The 19,620-nt window shown below is 42.4% G+C and overlaps 1 protein-coding gene across 4 annotated transcripts in view; it reads right to left on the bottom strand.

Moving 5' to 3' along the window:
* Positions 1 to 19,620, bottom strand: part of IQCK (IQ motif containing K) — a 225,042-nt gene that overhangs the window by 165,382 nt on the left and 40,040 nt on the right. For 3 of the 4 annotated variants that reach the window (XM_053659501.1, XM_053659504.1, XM_053659503.1), the window contains exons 5-6: positions 2,240 to 2,292; positions 2,035 to 2,112 (exon numbers count right to left, since the gene is read on the bottom strand). In XM_053659501.1, coding sequence (XP_053515476.1) covers positions 2,035 to 2,112; positions 2,240 to 2,292 — 131 coding nt within the window. The remainder of the gene's footprint in view (positions 1 to 2,034; positions 2,113 to 2,239; positions 2,293 to 19,620) is intronic. The other variant, XM_053659502.1, reaches the window with a different exon arrangement.

Here is a 19,620-nt window from a genome sequence, read left to right as displayed (position 1 = left end):
GGCTCCACCAAGCCTTCTTATGCCTGCAGCCCCTGTGACATCTTAACTGTAACCTATGAGAGACCCTGAAATGGAGCCACCCAGCTAAGTTGCTCCCAAATCCTGACCCACAGAATATAATAATAAACATTTACTGTTTAAGCCAGTAAGTTTTAGGGTAATTTGTTATACACTAATAGATAGCTAAAACACTTACCCAGAGTCATGAAACTAGTAAGCAGTAGAGACTTAAACACTGAAGTTTCGGCTCTTAACCCCAACCTATCACTGACAGAAGTGCTAGTTTACATTTTGTTTACATAACCACCCAGTCTTTAAAAAACCTTGACAGAATTTCTCCATTAAAACTGACCTTCTTGCCATCTTTATATTTAAGCCCTCCTTAAAATGCCCATTCAGCATGTTCCTGCCCCAACAATTCCCATGTTTGCCTAAATTCTCCCTCTCTCCATTTTCAACTTTCCAGCTCTAGACTTTCAGCTTTAGTACCTACATCCTAGTGCTGTGAAATTAAATGAGATAATATGCATAAAAAGGGCTTAGCAAAGTAATAGTTCGATTACACTATTTATTTAGACACAGCACTTCCTCTGCTATGTGAACAAGGTCTCAATTCTGTATTGTATATCAGAATCACTTAGGGAACTATGTAAAGAAAAACAACAAAAACAAAAACAATGCCCGGGCTATACTCTGAATTAATAGGTCTGATTTAATAAGTCTTGGGTGAAACCAGGCAACAAAAGATCCCCAGATGATTTTAGACTGTTGGATTAGATCAGAGGCGATTTTACTCTCCCCTCCCATTGCCCCCAGCCACATGTTCCAACAACTGCTAGTGTCTGGAGACATTCTTCATGGTGAAGACAGCGAGGGTGCTCCTGGCACATAGTGAATGGAGGCTACAGATGCTGTGAAACACCCTGCAGTGCACAGGACTATCCCCATAACAGAGAAGTGCCCAGTGCTAAATGTCAATAATGCTGAAGTTTGAAAATCCTGGATTAGCTACTGTTTTCTGGCTGTTGCGCTCATTCTCCTTAAGAACATTGGCTCCTACTTGCCCCTCCAACTCCTCCTCTCAAGGGCACCCTCAAGAAGAATATAGCACCTGACTTCTTGCCACTCAAGACCGAATGTGGGCACCAACCAGCTTGGCTACTGCCCCAAATGAGCTGGCCCTGGGCCTGCCAGGAGGGCCTGGGTGTGGTCTTGTGCCTCCCACTCCTTGTAGTGCTTTGCTATCATTTGAATTACAATACTCACTACAGAAATACTGCTAGTTGTAAACACCTCTCTCTCATTCCAGGGGCTGGAGCCATAATTTTATTCATCTCTGCTTTCTCCACAGTACCAAAGGGTATGCCTTGCACTTGGTAGGTATTCAATAACTATTTATTACATTGATTTAAATTAGTATCATTTTAATTTTTATGATGCCAAGAATGGTGATACAAGTGTTCAATAAATGTCAGTTGCCATCATCATCTTTGCTACATCACTGATGCAAGGTAGCTCACATAAAATAATATTACTAATTTTATATGATATAACTTAATTGTATATGCCTAAATAACAAATTTTAAGATTCTGGAATAATGTACTAGACTTCAAACTGATTACTTCTGTGAGACTCAGATTAGAATGGGTCAATTTATCTGTCAAGTTTGAAGATTTCAAATATAGAACTGAAGCATATAACTAAAAATTAATAGAAAAGTTTAATCCTATTTCCTGAGGCATAATAACCTTTGGGGTGGGAGTGGGGAGTGAATGAGAAGGGAGGGAATGAGAGGGAGAGTTCTTATGAATTCTTATGAATTGCTTAAAGTTTTCTATTTTACTTCTGAAGTGCTTTTTGGATAGATGCGCTTAGCCTAGAGTAAAAATAACAAGAGACAAGGGCCACAGACATGACTGACTTGGGGGCATGGATGGATTACATGAGTTAGTTCTCTTAGACTAGAGAAAACTATCATTAACACAATTTTAAAATTAGGAATAAATTATTCAAAGCCTTATGTCAGTACTTACTGTTGCTTCAGCCACTGCTCCACAAATGGAATGGAGAAGAATTCTGTGAACAGCTTCCCTGTCCTCTTTGGATTTTGACTGGTCATGATGCCATATGTTTGATTGACAAGAAAACAATAACCAAGAATTCAAGTCAATTGTTGCTATTTGCTTGTAGATTAACACTACTGACTCTTTAGGGTCATTGAATACTCATGAAACTTACTTGTATAACCACTCAGTCAGAAAATCACAGGCAATGAATTTGCTTCTTTTCCTCTAAAAAGAGAAGAATTAAATTATATTGTTTGTTTGAGCAAGATAAAAGAAGAGCAGCTGATAGCTTATATTAGATGAAGTATGCATGGATGCTCTATGAGGACTACAAGCACATCAATAAATATTAAGTCAGGTAAGAAAGAGTTCTGAAGACATCTATCCAGTCATTTTTGGATAAGCATGTTTTCTGACAGAAGGGGCTATTAAAAGATAGTGTCCATAGTAGGGAGCTTACTATATGCTTTTAGAATTTTCTCACAAGGACTTTATTTAAATCTAATTTATTGCTTTGCTCCAGTCCACTAAAATCCTCAGAACAGCATTACTGCAGGTCTGAGTACCACTTCTTTAAAATATATTTTATTAATTACACCATTACAGTTTGTTCTATTTCCCCGCTTCATTCCCCTCCACCCTGCACACCCCCTCCCCCACCATTCCCCCCTTTAGTTTATGACCACGTTGTTTCAAGTTCTATAGATTCTATACTTCTCATACTATTCTTGCCCTCCACCCTATCTATTTTCTATGCTACTTATTTTCTGTATGTTCTCCCCCTTCTCCTTCTCCCACTCCCCTGTTGATAACCCTCCATGTGATCTTCATTTCCATGGTTCTGCTCCTGATCTAGCTGTCCTCTTAGTTTGCTTTTGTTTTAGGTGTGGTTGTTAATAACTGTGAGTGTGCTGTCCTTTCACTGTTCATGTTTCTTTAACTTCTTTTTCTTAGATAAGTCCGTTTAACATTTCATATAATAAGGGCTTGGTGATGATGAACTCCTTGAATCTGATCTTATCTGAGAAGCACTTTATCTGTCCTTCCATTCTAAATGAAAGCTTTGCTGGATAGAGCAGTCTTGGATGTAGGTCTTTGGATTTCATGACTTGGAATACTTCTTTCCAGCCCTTCTTGCCTGTAAGGTCTCTTTCGAGAAGTCTGCTGACAGTCTGATGGGAACTCCTTTGTAGGTGATTGTCCCCTTAGCTCTTGCTGCTTCTAGGATTCTCTCCTTCATTTTAATTTTGGCTAATGTAATGATGATGTGCCTTGGTGTGTTCCTTCTTGGGTCCAACTTCTTTGGGACTGTCTGAGCTTCCTGGATTTCCTGGAAGTCTATTTCCTTTGCCAGATTGGGGAAGTTCTCCTTTATTTGTTGAAATAAGTTTTCCACTCGTGGCTGTTCCTCTCCCCCTTCTGGTACCCTATAATTCAGATGTTGGAATGTTTAAAGATGTCCTGAAGGTTCCTAAGCCTCTCCTCATTTTTTTTGAATTCTTGTTTCTTCATTCTTTTCTGTTTGGTCATTTTTTTCCTCTTTCTGGTCCACTCCTTTGATTTGATTCCCACTTTCCTTTCCATTACTATTGGTTTCCTGTGTATTTCTCTTCATTTCAATTAGTTTAGCCTTCATATGTTCCTCTAATTTGTGACTAAAATCAACCAGTTCTATGAGCATCCTGATCACCAGTGTTTTGAATTGTGCATCTGAAAGTTTGGCTATTTCTTCATCGCTTAGATTTATTGGCTCTGGGGCTCTGAGCTGTTCTTGAGCCACATTTTGATCTGTTTGTGTCTGTTACGTATGAGGAGCAGAGCCTTAGTTGTTCACCAGGGTGCGGCCACCCAGGTTGCTGGTTTGCGACGCTGTCTGTGGGGGCATGGTCAGAGAGGGGCAGTGGTGGTTCCCACTGCTGCTTCCTGCCGCTGGGGCCTGTGTGGTCTGTCTCTCTGCTAGCTCCTTCACTGTTTTATCTGCGCGCGAATGTGTGACCACGGTCTGCCCTCAGTGGGTTCGCGTGCTTCTCCACACCTGAGATCCACCCACAACTGCTGGTGCACCTGGGTCGCATGCCCGGGTGGGTCTGGTGTATCTTTCCTGCCCAACCCCGCTCTGCTGCTGGCTCTGCCCCTCTTGCCGGTTTGGCTGAAGGGTTCGTTGTTGTCAGACTTCCATGTAGTTCAATTTTCTGTGGTTTGGCTGAGTTTTTGTTGCTAAAACTTTGTTGTTTTTAAACTTGGTTGTGCAAGAATGCACAGTGTTTCCACCTATGCCTCCATCTTGGCGGAAGTCGGAAGTTCTTTGATGAGTACCACTTTTGAAAGTGGTAACCAGGCACACAGGTGCCATTAGCCAGTACAGTTGACCCTGACAGTTGTCTACTCAATAGCCACTCTCTACTTCATTTTTAATTGCTTGTAGAGAGAGAGAGATATATCAGTTGGATGCCTCCCGTATGCACCTGGACAGGGGATCAAACCCACAACCTAGGTATGTGTTCTGACCAGGAATGGAACCTGTAACCTTTCAGTTATAGAATAGCACTCCAACCAACTGAGCCACATCAGCCAGGTTTCTATTTCATCTTTATTAATTCTTTATTAATAGCAACCTGATCGACGATCAGTTCAGGTGAAGAACTACATTTTCCTGCCTCCTCTAGGAAAGGGCAGCCAAATGACACAGTTCCACTTTATGACACAGAAATAGATATCCTCTAGATTCCTGAGAAAGTTCTGCTCTTTCACTTCAGTCTGGAATACAAATGTAAGGTGGGAAGTGGAGCAACACCTCTTAGCCATGAGGCCAAAAGCCACATGCTAAAGATGGTGGAGCCGTTTGTTAGAAGTAGCCTGGGCCTTTGATGACTTAAGTCACGGTACCAGCCTGGGCTTGATGTACTCTGGACATCTTGATATGCAAGGAAAAAATAATCTTCACTTGGATTACTACCACTGTTGTTGCGTTCTCATAACATGCAATTGAATTCAGTCCCTAGATGACAGATAGCTAGTAAACTATAGGGGAAAACTATGCTGGGAATAATGGGGGAGAAGGCATGCTGAGAAGGGCATTGGGGTGAAACACCAGGTATCCTGCTTCCTAGGACATTTAAAGTCTCTTGTAACCCAGACAGAGTCAGTTAATTCCTTTTAGAGAATTGTTATTTAAACTGGGAGACAGAGCGACCCTGCCTCTCCTTCTAAGATGGCATGGGCTAAGAACAAAGTAAATCTAAAAGTTGCCACATGTACAGATCCCTCCCAAGAATGAAGGCATTACAGGGACTGATGGAAAAATATTTCTTTGCTCCTCCAGGTCTACCCTTCTCCACCCTGCTGCATGCGTTAGGAGGCTCATTTTATGGTTCACATAACTGGGCTCCTTTACTCTCTAGTTGGGCCCTACCAATGGTCGGTATCAACAGGAGATCTGAGAGAGAGGAGAGAAAAAGGCAGGGTGTCAGGGTTTGAACTATGTCCCCACCTGTCCAATTCATATATTAAAGCCCTAACCTTTGGTAATGCAGAATGTGATATATTTGGAAAGAGAATAATTACAAATATAATTAGTACAGCTCAGCCACTCCTGAAAGACGTAGCAATTCCAAGGAGAGTGAACTAATTTGGTGTTATATTAGCAAGAAAAAAGGGAGGTGCTATTAGGTAGACACCCCAATGGTAGTGTAACAGGGTGCAGCTAAAAGGCGGGCCCCAGAAAAGGATTTGGGATGGAATCCAGAGCTCAGGGGGTCCAAGAAATATTAAGATGTCCTCACTTCTCCCCCCTGCCCCCAGGGGGAAGGAACAAATGGAACAGGGCCATTGAGAGCTGTTTTGCATAGCAACAGTTTTGCAGCTAACCTCTGGAATGATTATTTAACATATCTATAACCTTTAACTGGTTTCATAGATATGTTAAATAGCTGTGGCCAAGTTTTGAGCCAGGGAGAAGGGAGTGACTTCTACCCAGGATGTAACTAGGGGCAGGTCCCCAGGTTACAGTGCCTGCGTGAGAGCTTGGAATTGATTGGCTCCACGCCCAGTAACTGCCCAGACTAATGATGGCAGCCCAGTAAAGCTGGGAGGGTAGGGGAGTCCTGGCAGGTGTAACTGATTGTAGGAGGAGTTGGAAATGGGGCTGCAAAGGAGAATGGGTACGGAGATTTAAACGCAGACGTGGCAGCCATTGGGAAGAGAACCACGCGGTCTCAGCTGAGTTAAGACCCCCCCTTGCCAAGGTGAAGAGAAGAGAGAGCCAGGTGGTCTCAGCTGAGTTAAGACCCCCTCTTGCAGAGGTGAAGAGGAGAGAGAGCCATGCGGTTTGGGGCAGAGTGAGGACCCCTGTAGTCATGTAGGAGAGAGCCATGCAGTATGGGGCAAAGTGCGGACCCCCTCTTTCCTAGGTAAAAGGGAAAACCACGCAGCTTTGCCAGAATGGAGATCCCTGCACCCAGGTGAAGCAGAAAGACATATGCTTTTGGTGGAGTGCGGACCCCTGCAGCTTTGGTAGAAGAGGCCCAGGCAGCTTTAGGGTGCCCCCTTTGGCCACGTGGCCTAGAAAGGAGAGACTTTGACTGGAACTGGGTACAAAGAACTCTTGCCAGTGGACCGTGAGAGGGTGCCACATGACTTTTGGATTAACTAGAGAGAGATCCTGCCTGCACAGTGACACGGTTGACGGTGCCAATGGCCTGAAACATAGATGTGTTCTCTTTTCCTGATTTATGGTACCCAGAGTTGGGACAGTGGGAAAAGGGAGCGCTGTATGTGCATAGGTGTATACCCTAAAAGACTCTGATATTTTAGTGGAGGCATTAGGCCTAAATAACATTAAATAAACATTTCGTTTCCTTTTCACAAATCTCTGGCATTGAGAGATGTCTTTCCAATTGGCGGCGGACAGAAGAGCCCAGTAGATATTAGTATTCTGTCCTTGGGAGGGGTCCCTGTTCTGTAGCAGTTTTTGGTGTCCCTAGGTGGGCCAAATATTGCCTCCCCGCCCCGGGACCTCTTGTTCTGTAACAGTAGATTCCTGGTGAAACTGTACTAAACCCTGGATCCCACTATGCCTGAAACCAAAATCCCCTGGACCTTTCGGCCAATGATTCATTCACCTTTTTTTGTGAAGCCAGTTTGCATAGAGTTTTTTATTGCTTGCAACAAAGAGTTTTGACTATTATTTCTTTCTTCTCCAATTAGCTAAATTCCCATTTGTTCTTCAAGATGTCCTCAAGAAGGCTTTCTCAGCATTCTCACCCTCTTCAAATTAGAGTAGGCTCCACTCACCCCAAGTTCTCTGTGTGCTCCTATCATAACACCTCAGATATAACTCCCAGACTATGTAGCTATCTCTCCTACTGAACTATAAATTCTCTGAGGAGGGCATATGTCTTCCTTTTCTTCACATTCCCAGTGCTTAATTGAGTGTCTTACACACAAGATGATCAGTGAGTGGTGAGTAAATGAATTAATGAGTTTACCATTCAACTTTCAAGCATCAAAGTAAAAATAAAAATTCAGGTACCAGAATTCTGATATTTATAATTAGGAATTGCTATATAACTGTGTACAATTACTTGTTGCTTTCTTTCCATGATATTTTATTATGGACATTTTCTTTTTTCCCTTTTTTATCCCTTCACTTTGAAATTGCCAGCTGAGTTTTAAAATCTTTTTTATTTATTTTTTTTATTTTTTAATTTTATTTAGTTACTTTTCAAGTACATTTTTTTTTCTCTTCCCCCCCCCCGCCCGGTCTCCCCCCTCCCTCCCATTCCCCCCTCCCCAGTCCTCATCTCTGTGTCTTTCATACTTGTTCCTCAAAATCCCTCCCCCTTTTTCCCCTTAAGTTCCCTTCCCTCTCCCCTCTGGTCGCTGCCCACTTGTTCTCTATTTCAGCGTCTTTGTTTTTATTCTGTTTGCTTGTTTGTTTTATTCTTTAGCTTCCTGTCAAAGGTGAGATCATATGGTATTTGTCCTTCAATGCCTGGCCTATTTCACTCAGCATAATGCTTTCCAGTTCCATCCATGTTGTTGCGGAGGACAAATGGCTGAGTTTTAAAATCTTAAGGTTGTAAAGATTGTTGTGGAATTTATTCTCACCAAATGAAAAGATTTTCAACTGAAAGCTTTATTCTACTTGTTAGTAAATAAAATATAGTGGAAACTGAATTTTGGGAGATTGTTTGCAGTCTTTTACCTGATTGCTGATGGACTTCAATTAAAGAAAAATTGAAAGTGCTGGCAAGGGGACTAAACTTAAATGTTCTAGACCATGTAATGGGGCTTCTAAGTTTGCACTGCAAAATTAGAATTCCCTTCAAAAAGTCATCTTTAACCAAAATAAGAAAATGCTTGTACAACAATGCAGAGATATCCAGCCACGATGGAGGGATAGGTAGATACACTTTTCCTCCTCACACAACCAAAAGAAGGACAACAACATATTTAAAAACAAAAAATAACCAGAACTGCCAGAATATTGAACTGTATGGAAGTCCAAAAACTAAGAAGTTAAAGAAGAAACATTCATCAAGACTGGTAGAAGGAGCAGAGATGGGCAGCCAGGGTGCAGAGGAATTATGGCAAGGCAGCAGCTAGAGAAGCAGGTGGTCCTACATTTACAGGTGGATAAACTTAGAGGAACAACTGGGGAGCAAAACAGACCATGCAACGCAGGGTTCCAGCACAGGGAAATAAAGTCTTAAACCTCTGACTGAAACACCTGTGAAGGTTGAGGTGGCAGGAAGAAACTCCCAGCCTCACAGGAGAGTTTTTTGGAGAGACCCAGAGAGTCCTAGAACCTACACAAAACCACCTATCTGGGAATCAGCACCAGAAGGGTCTAATTTGCTTGTGTGTGGCAGAGGAAGTGACTGAAAGTCATCTGAGAGCTGAGCAAGTGGCATTGTTCCCTCTCTGAACAGTTTGATAAATACAACTAACTGATGAAGAGATAGTTAACATATCAGATGCAGAGTTCAAAACACTGGTAATCAGGATGCTCACAGAAATGGTTGAGTATGGTTGCAAAATAGAGGAAAAAGTGAAATAAAGGAAAATGAACAGGGGACCAGAAATGAAGGGAAGGAAACCAAGACTCAAATCAGTGGTTTGGAGCCGAAGGAAGAAAGAAACATTTCACCAGAACAGAATGAAAAAAAAAAGAATTCAAAAAAATGAGAGGCTTAGGAACCTCTGGGACAATTTTAAATGTTCCAACATCTGAATCATGGGGGTGGCAGATGAAGAAGAGGAAGAGCAAAAAATTGAAAACTTATTTGAAAACATAATGAAGGAGAACTTTCCCAATCTGGCAAAGGAAATAGACTTCCAGAAAGTCCAGGAAGCTCACAGAGTCCCAAAGAAGTTGGACCCATGGAGGAACACACCAAGCCACATCATAATTACATTAGCCAAGATTAAAATGAAGGAGAGAATCCTAGAAGCAGTAAGAGATAAGGAGACAGTCACCTACAAAGGAGTCCCCATCAGACTGTCAGCTGATTTCTCGAAATACACCTTATAGGCAAGAAGGGGCTGGAAAGAAGTATTCCAAGTCATAAAATCCAAAGACCTACATCCAAGGTTGCTCTATCCAGCAAAACTTTCATTTAGAATGGAAGGCCAGATAAAGCGCTTCTCAGATAAGGTCAAGTTAAAGGAGTTCATCATCATCAAGCCCTTACTATATGAAATATTAAAAAGGCTTACCTAAGAAAAAGAAGATAAACATATGAACAGTAAAGTGACAACAAACTCAACACTATCAATGACCAAACCTAAAAAAAACAACAACAAAAATGAACTAAGCAAACAATTAGAACATGAACAGATTCACAGAAATAGAGATCACATGGAGGGTAATCAGTGTAGAGGAGGCAGGGGAGAGAACGGGGGAAAAGGTACAGGGAATAAAAAGCACAAATGGAAGGTGCAAAATAGATAGGGGGAGGTTAATAATGGTATGGGAAATAGAGAAGCCAAAGAACTTATATGTATGACCCATGGACATGAGCTAAGGTAGGGGAATGATAGTAGTGGGGCAGGTCCAGGGTGGAGGGGAATAGAAGGGAGAAAAAAGAGTGGCGCGCTGGGTCCAATACTCATTGATGTTTCTCTCCCTCTCTCTCCTTCCCCTGTTTATAATCTTTATGAGACAACTGTAGCAGCATAATCAATATGCTATTGAATATGCAAAATATATTAAAATTAAAAATATGTATATAGCAATGCAAATATATATCTAGCATAAATTGCCATATAGCAATTTAAACAATCCAGCACCTGTAGGGTGGTAGTGTCTCTCTTGACAAACAAAAGATTATTGCCGGGGCATTTACTATACTGTTTAGTGGTGAAGATCCCTTCTATTTAAGGAATTCAGTTTGACTTACTTTATTAAATAGATTTCAAATAGCCAAATTGTCTGATGTATGAGTATCAGGCAGAGAGATTTAATCATTTTGTTGCAAAGCAATAAAATGATAAAAATTGTGTTTTCCTTCTGTTCTGGGCAAACATGAACGTGCTGAGAATACTCAGACATGTGGAACAATGGAAATATTGTTCAGCTGTGGTTTAGAAATTATCTGCTGGGAACTGAAAGAGAGAATAGAGAGCAAATGAAAACTCATGGTGTTGAAGAGATAAGAGGAAGCAACAGAGAGAGAAATTTTAAATGTGAGATTAAGAGAGTAGAGCACCCAGGAATTTCCTAATGGAGACAAATACACTAGGTCATGATTGTTAAAGGGTAAAAATGTGTACGTTTAGGCAAGCAGAGGAAACAGGTAAGACAACTCCAAACAAAGTTTAGAAGCAATTTTTTAAAAATCCAGAATTAAAAGGAAAAGACAAAATATCAAGGGAGAAGACATCACTGCATCATCATGAGTCTGCAACTAACTTTGCAATGCATCCTAGAAAACAAGAGAGCTGGACAGAGGGGACTGATGGATTGATCGGTGTGTGGATATGCAAAGAAACAAATAAGGGAAAACAGTAACTGAGGAGTCCAGGTGGTAAATATGTGGGTGTTTACTCCAAAATTCTATCATTTCTTCTATACATTGGGGGGAAATGTTATAAATAAAATTGAGAGAAGGAACAGGGGAGATCATCATCATAAAAGTCCCAAACCTCAAACAGAAAAGGCAGACATCAGGATTCAATCCAGACAGCATTTTGTACTGATTTTTATGCTGGACATACATATAATAGCCGATGGACACATATAATTTTATGTGTATATATTACACTACATATACATATAACAGGGGGACTGAAGACTAGAAAGAGAAACAATTCACACTGGAAAGTCACTGACTCAGTATCAGGTAACTAATGTAATTACACCCAGAAATGTCAAAAGCACATGCTTTGTAAGGTTAGTGAAGTGCTGCTGGATGCTGTGTGGATTGAGATTCTTTGGGTTTGTGAAGGACAGAAATATGCTCGGGTTACCTTGGTTACTGGTTTTTTTTTAAGTCATTTTAGGCTAGATTTAGCTGCAACAAACAACCCCCAATTCTGAGAAGCTTATACTATCAATAGTTTATCCTCACCAATGTTACAGGAACATTTCAGCCAGCTGGGATCTCCACTTCACACTGTCTTTACTCTGGACCTCAGGATGACAATGTAAAACTCTTTCTGAAATATGGCCAGTTATCACACAAACAAAAAAGAATATGGTGAACCATGCTTTGACTCTTAAAGTGTGTTTGGAAATGACATACTTTTACTGAACCCAACCAGTAGGGGAGGGTCCAACCGTTCACTGCCTCCCAGGCAAATCTCCAAAGATGGAGTTTGGTGGAAAAGAAAGGAAACTTTTATTTAATGGCAAGTTTCTGTCTAAAAATATCTGGGTAACAAAAGGAGAAAGGAAAAGGCAGAGTACAACATCAAAAATAGCTATTTAAATATTTACCACTACAACTACTATATAGGTTGTAGAAATGAAAATAACACAGGAATGGAAATCTGTTCACATCGCTGATTTACCAACAAGGTCTTTGGGATTAATAGCAACTTTCTGCCTGAAAGCTCATACCTTCTAAGACACCGAAAGAAAAATCACTCTGTCACCCTCTGCCTGCTTAGTTCAAGGTTGAGCCAGGAACCTCTTCTCCCACCCAAAAGTATAATAAACATAGGTGGCTTAACTGGCCTCCAGTCACTGTCCAACTTCAGGCATCTTTTGGAGTCTGTGTTCCAGGCCTCTGATCACAGGCCCACACTAGCCACTACTGGCAAGCCTGCTGGAGACCACTGACATGACCCCCAACCCCCTATCAGGGGAGAGGAAAGATCCAACTGACTTTTTGCTTTCCTGTGTGCTCTGAAAGCAAAAGTCCTCTCTCAGAATCCCATGCATGCCAAAAGCCAGTGGGAGCGTCCAGCTTTCCAATGATGGACCATTTCAGCCATGTTTGCCATTGTTCCTCTTCCAGATGCCATGTTTTGCAAGGGGGTAAAGTCTCCAGTCACACAAGCACACCTCCAACCCCTTCCCCATTTCTGAGGAGGTGTGTCCCCCTGTTACGACTCATCATGTCCATTAATTCCACTGACTAAATCAGTCATTAGGTCAAGCCTCCCTTAGGAAGAAGCCACAAATATTTTTGAAAAATAACATATTCTAGTACATGGTCTACTGTAAGGAATGCAAGAATTTCTTTGACGGGGGACAGGGCCAAAGCTCAGGAAGAAGCAGACCAGTGTCAACAGATGTTCAGAGCACAAGACAGACTAGCCATAGTTGTCTATCAGTAGTTCTGTGACTCCAAAATAGTTTCTAGTTTCTAGTTATAGTTCTAGTTCTGGCTCAGCTCATCGTCTGTGTGGCTTCCTTCTCAATTTGCTGATGGTGTTGCTGCTGTTCTCACCTAACTGCTGTTTCTCCTCTTCCTTCTCTGCTTCAAAGTCTGCTAACTCATGGCTTTCTCCTGATCTCTGGTCTTTCCCCTTCCCACACTATAGTCTCCATTCTCTGTTATCTGACATCCCAGCTCCACAGAAGGGAGAATTTGATTGGGCTAGTTACACATAACTCAGGACTGACCATTCCTGCTGGGCAGAGCCAGTGTACCAGATTATTTGCTAGCCACTTGCCATCCAAGACTGGCTCCACATAAGGCCTGACACTTAATCCTGTTTCAATCACTAGTGGCCAGGGTGATGGGGAAATGGACAACACGGGGACAAAGGGCTGCAGATAAGGCTGTGGGCGTGGTATGTACTTAGAATGTCATAGCCTCCCTTTCCCATGTGGATATTCTCCACAATAAGTTTCCAGACACCCAATACCCCCACACATGATGAAACTGGTCAATACCCATGATCCAAGAAATGAGCACACACTTGGTCTCTGACCAGATGCCAAAATACTTATCACAGCAAACTTTAAACAGGGGCTCAACTTTTCCCAACTGCAAAAGAATTTTATTATAGAAAAACTGATACTTCTCAAGGAAGTTAAAAATATACATTCATAACACATAACACTGTCTAAGACTTCCAGCATGGGCCACATGGTCCTTTCTAAAAGTATTCTTTTTGGGGGGGACTTATGGCCAAGATGGAGGCATAAGTAGACACACTGTGCCTCCTCACACAACCAAAATAAGGACAACAACAATTTAGAAACAAAAAAAAAAACAAACAGAACTGACAGAAAATTGAACTGTATGGAAGTCCGACAACCAAGGAGTTAAAGTAGACATATTCATCCAGACTGGTAGGAGGGGCGGAGTCGGGGAGCTGGAATGGAGAGGGCTTGCAGCAGGGTGGCTGGCCGACCCTGGTTGCGCAAGGTGGCAGCAAGCAGACCCAGGAAGGCAGTGGCTTGTACAGGGGCACAGTGTGGAAAGCAGCTGGGCGGTCCTACATTCACTTGCAGATAAACCAGGTGAAACTGTGAAGTAAGACAAACTGCACAACCCAGGGTCCCAGCATGGGGAAATAAAGACTCAAAACACCAATTGAAAACACCTGTGGGGGTTGACGTGCTGGGAGAAACTCCCAACCTCAGAGGAGACTTCATTGGAGACCCATAGGGTCCTAGGACATACACAAACCCACCTACATGGGAATCAGCACCAGAAGGTCCCAATTTGCTTGTGGGTAGCGGGGAAAGTGACTCAAATTTGGCAGAGAGCAGAGCAAGTGCCATTGGTCCTTCTCCGACCCCTCCCCCACATACAGAATCACAACCCAGTGATTGGGTTGCCCCACCCTGGTGAACACCTAAGGCTCCATCCCTCACTATGTAACAGGTGTGTCAAGACATAAAAAAATTGCCCAAACAAAAGAATAAATCAAAGCTCCATCTGGATGGTATAGCTCAGTGGATTGAGTGTGGGCCTGCCAAGCAGACGACAGCGGTTCAATTCCCAGTGAGGGCATGTGCCTGGTCTGCCTGTGAGGGCAGACCAGTTCCCAGTGGGGGGCACACAAGAGGCAACCATACATTGATATTTCTCTCCCTCTTTCCTTCCCTTCCCCTCTAAAAAATCAATGAATAAAATCTTTTAAAAAAATCAAAGCTCCAGAAAAAAATACAACTGAGCAATGAAGAGATAGCCAACCTATCAGATGCACAGTTCAAAACACTGGAAATCAGGATGTTCACAGAATTGGTTGAATTTGGTTGCAAACTGGATGAAAAAATGAAGGCTATGCTATGTGAAATAAAATAAAATGTACAGGTAACCAATAGTGATGAAAAGAAAACTGGGGCTCAAATCAATGGTGTGGACCAGAAGGAAGAAAGAAACATTCAACCAGAACAGAATGAAGAAGCAAGAATTCAAAAAATTGAGGACAGGCTTATGAACCTCTAGGACATCTTTAAACATTCCAACATCCAAATCATAGGGGTACCAGAAGGAGAATAGGAAAAGCAACAAGTGGAAAACTTATTTGAACAAATAATAAAGGAGAACTTCCTCATTCTCACTAAGAAAATAGACTTCCAGGAAGTTCAGAGAGTCTCAAAAAAGTTGGGCCCAAGGAGGAACACAGCAAGGCACATCATAATAACATTAGCCAAGATTAAAGATAAGGACAGAATCTTAAAAGCAGCAAGAGAAAAGGAAACAGTTACCTACAAAGGAGTGCCCATAAAACTGTCAGCCGATTTCTCAAAAGAGACCTTATAGGCAAGAAGGGGCTGGAAAGAAGTATTTAAAGTCATGAAAACCAAAGACCTACATCCAAGATTCCTCTATCCAGCAAAGCTTTCATTGAGAATGGAAGGGCAGATAAAGTGCTTCTCAAATAAGGTCAAGTTAAAGGAGTTCATCATCACCAAGGCTTTATTATATGAAATGTTAAAGGGACTTATCTAAGAAAAAGAAGATAAAAAATAGGAACAGTGAAAGGACAGCGAACTCACAGTTATTAACAACCACACCTAAAACAAAAGCAAACTAAAAGGACAGCTAGATCAGGAGCAGAACCATAGAAACAGAGATGACATGGAGGGTTAGAAACAAGGGAGTGGGAGGAGGAGAAGGGGGAAGAAGGTACAGAGAATAAGTAGCATAGACGATAGGTAGAAAATAGATGGGGGGACTTCCGCCAAGATGGAGGCATAGGTGGATGTGCCGTGCCTTCTCACACAACCAAGATTAGAGACAACTAAATATTAGCAACAGAAAACACAGCCAGAACACGGAAAATTGAACTTTTCGGAAGTCCGTTAACAACAAATTCTTCAGCCTGACCGGTAAGGGGTGAAACCAGCGGCTGGCGGAGCGGGGTTGCACAGGAGGACTCGGTCAGGCCCACGGAATCCAGGCGCAGGGTCAGACCTAGTGAGCGACCCAGCGAGCGACCAGGCGAGCGACCGCGGGGGAGACAGCCGGGCCCGGGGCTGCGTGTTGACTGAGGTCGCGCATTTGTGCGTGGGTGGACAGGCGAGGGAGTGGGCGGTTGGACCGGGCCAGCAGGTCCCCACGGCAAGCGGCAGTGGAGGGCGCCGCCATTTCCCTGCTCTGACCCCACCTCCACATACAGCATCATAACCCAGCGACTCTGAGTGGCCCGGCCCAGGTGAACCACCTAAGGCACTGCTCCTCCGCACCCAGCTGTGAGAAGCGGCAGAGGGGGTCGCCATTTCCCCGCTCTGGCCACACCCCCACATACAGCATCACAACCCAGCGACCTGGGAATCCAAGGCGCCCCTTCTCACACTTAAAGGGCCAGAACAGACCAAGAATGGCGCAGGAGGATCTCAGAGCCCCAGAGCCAATAGATCTAAGCGATGAAGAAATAGCAAAACTCACAGACGCACCGTTTAAAACACTGGTGATCAGGATCCTCACAGAACTGGTTGATTATACCGACAAATTAGACAAATATATGAAGGCGAAACTAATTGAAATGAATGGAATTGCACAGGACACCAATAGCAATGAAAAGGAAACTGGGACTCAAATCAATGGAGTGGACCAGAAGAAAGCAAATAATGGCCAAACAGAAAAGAGTCAAGAAGCAAGAATTCAAAGAAATGAGGAGAGTCTTAGGAACCTCCAGGACATCTTTAAACGCTCCAACATCCGAATTATAGGGGTACCAGAAGGGGGAAAGGCACAGCCACCAGTGGAAAACTTATTTGAACAAATAATAAAGGAGAATTTCCCCAATCTGGCAAAGGAAATAGACTTCCAGGAAATCCAGGAAGCTCAGAGAGTCCCAAAGAAGTTGGACCCAAGAAGGAACACACCAAGGCACATCGTAATTACATTAGCCAAGATTAAAATGAAGGAGAGAATCCTAGAAGCAGCAAGAGCTAAGGGGACAGTCACCTACAAAGGAGTCCCCATCAGACTGTCAGCGGATTTCTCAAAAGAGACCTTACAGGCAAGAAGGGGCTGGAAAGAGGTATTCCAAGTCATGAAATCCAAAGACCTACAACCAAGATTGCTCTATCCAGCAAAACTTTCATTTAAAATGGAAGGACAGATAAAGTGCTTCTCAGATAAGATCAAATTCAAGGAGTTCATCATCACCAAGCCCTTATTATATGAAATGTTAAAGGGACTTATCTAAGAAAAAGAAGTTAAAGAAACATGAACAGTGAAAGGACAACAAACTCACAGTTATTAACAACCACACCTAAAACGAAAGCAACCTAAAAGGACAGCTAGATCAGGAGTGGAAACATAGAAATGAAGATCTCAAGGAGGGTTAGCAACAGGGGAGTGGGAGGAGGAGAAGGGGGGAGAATGTACAGAAAATAAGTAGCGTAGACAGTAGATCGAAAATAGATGGGGGGGGGGCAAGAATAGCATGGGAAATATAGAATCTAAAGGACTTGAGACACATGGTCATAAACTAAAGGGGGGGTAATGGTGGGGATGAGGGGTAGGGTGGAGGGGAATAAAGGGGGAATAGAACAACTGTAACAGCATAATCAATAAAAAAAAGAATTTTGAAACGACAAAAAAAAAGAAAATAGACAGGGGGGGAGGGCAAGAATAGTATGGGAAATACAGAATCTAAAGAACTTGTGACACATGGACATAAACTAAAGGGGGGAATGGTGGGGGAGGGGTGTGCAGGCTGGAGGGGAATGAAGGGGGGGATGGGACAACTATAATGGCATAATCAATAAAATATATTAAAAATTTAAAAAGTATTCTTTTTAAAAATAGTTTGCTTTTAAAAGTATTTTATCCATTACCACTTAACCCCCTTATACCCTCTTAGTAAAAGGAGTCATGCTAAAATAATTCTACCAACCTTTCCTGTGAAAATCTATTTTCCCATTCCTTAGAATTTTTTTAATAAAGCTAATGGTATTTCTAATTTTCCTTATTGCTCAAGACTAGGAAATGGAGTTCCTTCTCCTACTTACCAGAACCCTAGCACCTTTGAAAAGATATTTGGGTATTCGATTTTTAAAAAACTATAATAAATGACTATGCGAGGAATGCAAAGTTTTGTTTTACTGAATTATTCATGGTAGCAAATTATCATGTCAGGTGATTATTAAAAGACTTATCTGGAGCTAGAAATAGTTTCTTGTTACCAAATATTGTTTAACTACTCTTCATTGTACTGGAATTTAATGAACAACAGAAAATCAAAAGGGAAAATTTTATGTTGCATGTGATAAAATAGGAAAACTATCTATCCAAACTTTGCATTAAAGTTATATTTAAAGCTGCAATAAGATTTATTTTCGGCCATCTTTTTAGTCACTCATAGAACTCCTGAATTAAGCAAGGTGCACTATTCCAGTTTGGCCCTGTTTGGTAAACATCTACTGAGGACCTATTATGTGTCAATCCCTACACTAAGTGCTAGAGATAAATGAGTAAGACACAACTCCATTGTGGTTCATTCAACATCCTGCAACCATCCCTTAGCTGGGTAATAGCTATGATGCATATAGAGGATTAACCCGATGTCCAGCTCCAGAGTGGATCCTGATAAGGCAGTCCAGATAAATCCCAACTCACCTTCCACCTACACCTAAACCAACCTGGTTCACATTTACCCTGGCCCAAGGTATTCACTGGAGCAGGGATGAGCAGGTAATCAACTTCAGAATGGTATGAGAGAGGCCAGTAAGCCAGGACAAGTGGAAGAGAGAAACTGAGACAGGTAGCTGAACCAACTGGCAGAGCAATTTCCAGTCAGATGCAGCAAGTCACCTCCAGAAAGATAATGTCTAAGCTTCAGTTATATTTTGACTCCAGGCCCAGAAAAAGAGCAGAACCAGGTGGGTGACACCAGGACCATATGCAATGACTAATAACCTCCTGCTCTGGCATGGACCAATCAGTGGAGATCATGACCCTAAAAGAGTCCTCCTGGAAAACTTATGAATAATCTGCTGACCACTCTCCTGAGACCCATGAGAGAAAACTCTAAACACAAAAGACCCAGAGTGTTTTCCCATGTGCTCTCCCTCTGGGGAACATACCTGTGCCTTCCCCTTCTTCTCTTCTTCCCCCACAGTCATGTTATCTCCTAAACTGTAAGGGTGCCCATGAGACTTTCAACCATGGGAGCAATGGGCAGTGACAGCTTGTCTTGGACTAACCCTCTGAACCTGTCCCCAAGGCCTCCTTTACACTGACTTCTCAGTGAGCTAAGCCAGCCCAGCCTAAGGTTTTTCCTTTTGCTTCTTCCACACTGAGCCCTTCCTTATTTCACTGTCCCCAGCTTTAATAAGCGTCCTCTCGTAGTCATGACTGGATTCATGTTGTAAAATCTTCCCTACATGAAGTCAAGAACTCACACACTACTGGCTAGCCCTACGCAGACTTACCTATGGCCAGGACTCCTGTTTGGTAATATGGGAGATAAGCTGCAGCTTCTGAGAAATCATTTCCTTTGCTTTTCTGAAAGAGTTTGACCATGCTCTTCTGGTTGATGTGGTAGGTGGAGGCAAAGCTTAGGCCAGTGGCTGAAACTATTTGATCACTTCTAGAGAAGCCAGCCCAAGGACAAAGCTGACATAAGAGGCCAAACAGAAAGGAGCAAACCAAGTCCTCAATTATTTCACTGAACCCCTGAATCAAACCA

Source organism: Artibeus jamaicensis, unplaced genomic scaffold (genome assembly GCF_021234435.1).
Source record: "Artibeus jamaicensis isolate MK-2021 breed Jamaican fruit bat unplaced genomic scaffold, CSHL_Jam_final scaffold_666, whole genome shotgun sequence".
In the NCBI taxonomy this organism is placed as follows: domain Eukaryota; kingdom Metazoa; phylum Chordata; class Mammalia; order Chiroptera; family Phyllostomidae; genus Artibeus; species Artibeus jamaicensis.
The sequence above is the reverse complement of the archived record's forward strand: the minus strand, read 5'-3'. Positions and strand labels throughout refer to the sequence as shown.